This window comes from Sinocyclocheilus rhinocerous, unplaced genomic scaffold, assembly GCF_001515625.1.
Source record: "Sinocyclocheilus rhinocerous isolate Xijiao unplaced genomic scaffold, SAMN03320098_v1.1 scaffold370, whole genome shotgun sequence".
Taxonomy (NCBI): domain Eukaryota; kingdom Metazoa; phylum Chordata; class Actinopteri; order Cypriniformes; family Cyprinidae; genus Sinocyclocheilus; species Sinocyclocheilus rhinocerous.
Genome location: NW_015670897.1, coordinates 93,736 through 100,741, shown reverse-complemented (window position 1 = coordinate 100,741; position 7,006 = coordinate 93,736). Strand labels below are relative to the sequence as shown.

Genomic DNA, 7,006 nt, shown 5'->3' with positions numbered 1-7,006 from the left:
CGCGGGCAGGGCTTATATGCTCCGAGAACGGACACTGCACTAGTGATACAAAACACAGGTCTGTTAAGAGCAATAATTTTAATATAGACAAATTATTATTAGGCTGGGCTACTGTACTTTTTTTTTTTTATGGCTGCCGTATTCGCAAGTATTTTCCAAGCAAATTGAGTGCACGTTTTTATCAGGTGTAAAATTACTGATTAACATGGCGGATAAAAGCAGCTCTTTTTTTCTTTACACCAACAATATACTATAAGAGTACTACTTACAGAACTCCCACACAGTCTTTGGCATTTTTGTCAAAAATCTTCTCTTCCAGATGAACTGAATCATGACGTTCACTCATGGTCGAGTCATAAGCCGCTTTTCCACTATCGGGCCAAACGGTTCTCTTTGCTTAACCGTTCCATTCGGTGCCGATCCGGGCAAGTCAGCACGGATACGGTTTCATTTTCCACTGTGGTGCCGATAAACAGCGATATGGACGATGATCAGATATTTCTGTTTTTGGGACTACTTTATCTGATATTTACTTCGTTCAATAACAGAAAAAAAGGCCTCAACTCTTGACGTGAAAAAAAAAATTTAATAAACCGAAGGCGACGACGGGTATAATATCAATAAGCGCAAATGTTTTCTCCACAGACCAAACTGTCTCAGACATTTTTTTTTCTTTTTTATATTGAACATAGTGTGGCCGTTTGATCAAATAGCGTGCTTTCGCTTAGCCAGCTATGGAGAAACTGGTAGACAGGCAACAAGAGTGGCGACGACGCACTCTACCAGCACGGCTCAGCACGGTTGTCTAACCGTGTCGAGAATTCCGGGCCGAGAACGGTTTGTAATTGTGCCAGGCTCACGTGGAAATACAACTGTAACCGTACCTGACAGTTCTTAGAACCGTTCGGCCCGATAGTAAAAAAAGCGGCTATATTCAAGCGCGAAGGAGAACCGTTTCACGGGGGATGCCAGGTGTTCGGGAAAAAAAAATAAATAAAAAAATTCGAATCTCAAAATTGAAAATCGAATGCCAACCCACCGAACGAATATTCAAATAATCGAATATTCTGGTCCAGCCCTAACGAATACCCACATTTTTGACAATACCATGGTGCAGTTAGTGCTACAGTAAATGCAGATTTGTAGATTAAAAAGTCTTCTGACTGTATCGTTGTGCACAGTGTTTCTCCTGTTTGTCAGCGCTGTATTATCTGCCTGTAAACGGAGTTATGTGTTCCTCGCTGAACTCAAGCGCTTCACACAGGATCTCACAGCACTGTTTAGTGCTGCGTGATCGAGATTCATCATCTGCTCTAGTGAAGCTCGCGCCGCCGTTTGAACTTTGATCCGAGCGGATAAACGCTCCGAGTGGCGCGCTTCAATTGACTAGCGCCCTTTCGTTCCGCCTTTGGCGCATAAACATTATATCGAACATCTATCGAACTCATTATCATTTATCGGGGAAATTTATATCGCGCGATAATTATCGTTATCGATTTATCGTGACGTTATGAAGTGAGTTTGGAGTAAAAATATGTTATTAAATGTGGTATTTTCACATGCTTTCAGATGGAGCAGCATTTACTACACAAGGTTCACTGACAAGCTACGCAAACAGCTTTCATAAATCGCAGAATGATTTTATAATCGCGCGATTAAATCGGTCTGCGATTATGAACGCGATTTTTTGCGTAGCTTGTCAGTGAACTACGGCTCTGTGTAGTAAATGCTGCTCCATCTGAAAGCACGTGATGGAGATTTACTACTGATTACAGAACTGGCTTTACTGACAAGATGCGCATGACAATCACATTCGATTAATCGTGCAGCATGCACACTTACAGCGACGATCTCCGCTTTAGATATGGTTGGAGCGATGCTCCTCATGAAGAGAGAGCATGTCCTGTGAAGAGGTCGAGGCCGTGGAGGCTGATCGTCCTTTGGTTTCTTCTCCTTTTCTTTCTCCCTTTCCTTCTGCTTCTCCGTCGGCTCCTTCGCATCAGCGGCTTTAAAAGACCAGAAACACAGCTGTCACAACCATGACACTTTGACACGGATGATTCATTGTCAGAAGCCTTGAGACTGACCTTCCCCCTCCTCTTCTTCCTCTTCCTCCTTCTCTCCCTCGTCGGGTTCTCTTTCTCTTTCTGAGGGTTTCTCCGAGCAGTGAGAGTTTGAGTCGGAGTCAGAATCGGATTCGCTGTCGGATGCACTGGCTTCATCTTCACTGTCTCCACTGTGCTTCCTCTTCCTCTTCTTACTTAGCTAGAGAGAGAAAGAGAATGTCAGAACACCGGAATGCAATTAATGCAAACAGACATCTAAGTTACGAAACAGATGGTACATCAACGAAACAAGGCGGCAGAACTTAGCTAACTAACCTTCTTGGGTTCTGGGATGGGTTCAGCAGGTGCTTCTTTCTCAGTCTTCTCTCCTTCACTGCCTCCTGCAGAAGCGGCTGCATCCTTCTCAGTGCCCTCATCACCCTCGCCCTATAGACACGAAATTAACCAGAAGTGTTACAAAGATCCTCAAAATACTGTCTTATCCTTTGCTCTGTTACGCAACAATCCCTTACCATCTTGTCTTTTTCAGTCGAGGGTTTGCGCTCAACATCCGCGGGTCTGGGCTCGTCCCGTTTGGGAGGTTCAGAACCAGGTCCACCGGATGACAGCCTCTCTCGCTCCTCCTCTTCCTCGTTGGGCTGTTCCAGGATGCGCAGGTCATTTTCCGTTCCTCCTTCCATCTTTATTACAGCTAACAGAGCCAAACGAAGCACATGCTTTGAGAAAAGGGCACGTGTGTAACTGACCGCCATAGTTCATCATTACCAGTGGACACCGTTTGGAATGACGAGACAATTTCTATTTTTTAGACATTTAAAACTAGCAAATGAAAAGCACTTCTCTATACCTGCATCTAAAATCTTGGTGATTTGCGGAGCATGCTCTATATCCAAAGAGATGGATTCAAAGGAGTTATTGTCCATCAGATACATGTAGACGTTCAGCCGGTTCTGTAGAGCACTGTGGGCTTCTGCTTTACGCCTCCCAGCCTCATCTGGGTGGTACTTAGTACGAAACCTGACAGGCAGACAGAGGAGAAAGAAGGACAAATGGGGTGTTTGGAGGGGGGAAAAAAACAGCATGTTAGCAACTATTTCTGAAGTCAACCTCACAAACTAGTCACCAAGAGACCTGCTAATTATAACCTGCCTTCTACATTTCTAAAAGTGCTTTGATAAATCTAAATTGGATCCAACAACCCATTATCCCACATAATTGGCCCCCTTTCAGTCATATGACTTTGTGGCTCTATTCTAAAACTAGTGAGCTGCCTAGACAGGCAGCATAAACATGCTCCCAATGTGAAGGAGCAATCATTTTGTTGCCTTCTAAGATGCCTTCTTTTAGCTAGATTCTAAGACAGCATCACATGTATCCTTCCAAGATGAAGCGATAAATACATTTACTTGATGGACCCTTTTCACATTTCCAGGGTTACTGGAAGCTGAAGTCATCATAGTTTGATGAACTTCTATAGTGGAGAACAGAAACTACAACAAATGTCATTTTTGCGTTTCCATTTGCTCCAATAGAAAAAGAGCATTTAGCATTTCTAGGACTTTTGTTTGTTCATTGTATTTTGCGTATAACCGTGTGCATGTAAAATATTAGATTAACAACATGTTAATGTCAAACCGCACTGAAATCAACTGTGTGAAGGGAGTACAAAAATACTGCATATGTACAGCGTTCCAAATCATTCCCTTCTGACGTTTCATTCCAGTTAAGATGCGGTCTTAGAAGGCAGCTGCATATTTAGGCAGTATTCAGCAAGACAGCACACTAGGTTTTGAAGAGCTTATGACACCAATTTGTCGGCTGAATTTTTAAGTGCACTTCTGTCAGTCTTACTACACATGCTATAAACAAAACTTGTGTTTAAGTGTGTGTTTGTGTATATACAGTAAGGTACACTCACCACCAAAGAAGTAGAAACAGAAAATAAGTAGTAAAACAACAATACAAACTGGTGCATTATCAAGAAACGAGAGTTGGGTGAAACATTTTCCATTGTGTGCACTAAATTTACCTGATGTACTCCCCGCATTACTACACATTTACACTGAGAGCGGTCTTCTCAGAGGAGTGTGTACATACACACCATTTCTGCGTTTTTGGGGAGGTTTGATTGATCCAAATATCAAAAATGAAAAAGAAAAAGGGGAAGAAAGGCATCACACACTACAGAAAATAAAAAAAAATCTTTCCGTGAACACGACGGTAGGTTTGGATTGTGAGTGTTCGACTGTCTAGCTAAAAGCCCTGGTACTTGGATTCTAATGGCAGCTGCATTGTGCGCAGTGCAAACCCTGACTAACTAACAGCGACTCCTGCGACGGGTCCAAGAGCTTTTCTCATCTTCCAATACCTTGTGGTGATGAAGGGAAGAAGGATTTTTGTTAATTTGTAAACCAAAGAACAATATGCAATAACCTGAAATGAAATGAACGTTAAAAATACAGGCAACAAGTCAATGAGGAGACCAATTCAGTTGCTGTGGAGACAAAATGATGAGATAGCAGACACTAATTAGAAATTATTATTATTATTTTTTTTTTTTTTAAATAATGCTATCAGGAGCATATAAACACTCAAACTTTAAAGGAGTAGTTCATGCAAAACAGAAAGAAAGTTGTAAATTTTGGATGAACTTAAATCCCAGAAAATAGAGATATTATTTTTTGTCAATATCGCACACCCCTATTGTCATCTACATATGCAAAACTTTTCAAAAACGCAAAATTTGCACATTTTTTGCACGTTTCCATCCAGCACTTTAAGTGATATCCTACTGGGACCCAGGCATACACTTCTGTCCTCTGTAGAGGGCATTATATTTTAAGTGAATTTCTCTGAAACCCTACATGTCACAGTTTTTAGTTTGGATGTCCTGTTCGAGAGCACATTCAGGGCTTTTCAGAGATATCACATGTTTGGAGGTTTGATCATAAACACTCGCTCTGCTTGGTCTTTAAATATGACTGATATTGACAGAATGATCACATTTAGCACTCTTAAGGAAATATGATAATGTTTTGTAATTATAATTTAAATCTGGCTAATTTTCTAATTGTTTGCCGTAAATAAACATCTCAGTTTATGGGGTTATGGGGTTTCAAATTAGAATATGACTTATGAAACAGGGCGTAATTTTCAAACATGTAGAGGACACCAGAACAAACATCGTGTTAATCAGACATTTTGGGGAAACACAACAAGAAATTATAGATCAATACTCAATACTTGTCCCAAGAACACATTAATATGCAAATTAGATTCAGTGTATAGATACATTGTATAGAATGGGAATACCAATTTATGGACATTTTACGCACATATTGCATAAAGTACAGTAGTATATCAAATCATTCATCATTTCATAACATAGTTGAGAATCATCTTTGTACAAAGTTTGGTTAAAAATGGCCTGAAACCTAAAAACTGATTGGTGAATGAAAAAAATAAACCATTGTTTTTGCCTATACATGCCTTTTCATGTCCAGTTATTATTATTTTTTTGAGTCCTGACTTAATCCTGGCGTCCTCTACAAAGCACATAGAATAAAATATTTTTTTTCTCCATTTGTTTCTTATGCGCCAACCAATGCAAAGGCATAAAAAACAAAACAAATTCACAAAACTTTTTCTGGTTCTCAGGAGGATATCCCAAAATTTGCATAAAAATAGGTGCATGGAAACATGGCTAGTAAAGCAAACTTCAACTTTTTTGAATTAAAAATATATATATAAAAAAAAAAAATTCAAAAGTGAAAAATGTTTAATCAAATGGGACGTTTTCAGCATTTTAGGCACATGATTAAGTGTGAATGTGTGCATATTTCAAAATATGCACACATTTAATACAACAAAAACATTTTTGTATCCCCCAATGTTCAAAACATGGTTACGGCCTTGCTCTTGAAAAATATCACACCCCAAGTGGACAAGAAATCTCTGCTCCGTTTCCCACAGGGTTCCTACACACTTTCCATCTCAAAACGCAATACTTTTCCAGACTCAAATCTCCAAACCTCACGGTAGATTTTCAGACCATATTTAACATAAATGGTTCATGCAGCATTATTTTCAGCTTTGTATTTGGTATAGTACAGTCATCTGTAAATATTTTCATTTTCTCACGTTTTTTTTTTTAATTTCATTTATTTTCTCGAAGTGACAACATACAGAGCCCCTAAAATAAATAAGAATAAAAAAAAAAAACTGACTTTTGCATGCACAGAAGAAACTCTTTTTGTGCCCTTAAACTATTCACATGCGCACAGGAATTTTTTGCATGCTTATGCATTACAATTTCTAGATTTATTTATATTATAACCCCTTTCCTTTGTGCGTCACTGCCATCTTACCGTGAAGAAAACAACAGCTTGGATGCACATGAATTAATAGAAAACTACTTCCTCAAAATGCGGCTTTCCTTAGGCTAGTACCTCTAATATCAAGGCCTAACGTCAAATTTAATGCATCCTCTGTGGCGGCGGAGAAACAATGACATGAAATGGGCTGACAGCACAATACGGCTGTGTGCACTGTCCTATTTGATAAGTTAAGTTCAAGGGTCTATAAAAAAAGACTGGCACTGTATACAATTTTTTTTTTTTTTTTTTTTTTTAAGTGTTCAAAACTTGTTTTTTTTTTTAGGGCAGTATGTAATATTTCAAGGCCTTAAGTCTACTTTGACGCATACTCTGTGGCGGCCAAAAAAACACAGAGAAAAGGTCTGATGGTGCAATAGATGACTCAGTGAGCATTTTCCTATATGCTAAGTTTAATGGTTTTTCGTACGCACATAAAAGCCTGTATATTTTTTATTTCTGTAAAGGACTTTGAGGTTCTGTAATACAGTGCTCATGAGAAGAAACCCAAAACGCTTAGCCCATAACCTGCATGAAAAAGTGCACCTTGAATTCATTCAGTCGTGT

The 7,006-nt window shown here is 39.4% G+C and overlaps 1 protein-coding gene across 2 annotated transcripts in view; it reads right to left on the bottom strand.

Annotated features, from left to right (window-relative positions):
* The window catches only part of srrt (serrate RNA effector molecule homolog (Arabidopsis)), a 14,038-nt gene extending 9,437 nt beyond the window's left edge, over positions 1 to 4,601 (bottom strand). Inside the window, exons 1-6 of one of the 2 annotated variants that reach the window (XM_016546305.1) lie at positions 4,096 to 4,600; positions 2,914 to 3,083; positions 2,579 to 2,757; positions 2,382 to 2,492; positions 2,088 to 2,265; positions 1,843 to 2,006 (exon numbers count right to left, since the gene is read on the bottom strand). In XM_016546305.1, the coding sequence (XP_016401791.1) occupies positions 1,843 to 2,006; positions 2,088 to 2,265; positions 2,382 to 2,492; positions 2,579 to 2,757; positions 2,914 to 2,998 (717 nt within the window). In that variant the 5' untranslated portion in view covers positions 2,999 to 3,083; positions 4,096 to 4,600. Of the gene's footprint in view, positions 1 to 1,842; positions 2,007 to 2,087; positions 2,266 to 2,381; positions 2,493 to 2,578; positions 2,758 to 2,913 lie in introns of both variants that reach the window. The other variant, XM_016546303.1, reaches the window with a different exon arrangement.
* Between the last annotated feature and the right edge of the window lie 2,405 nt (positions 4,602 to 7,006).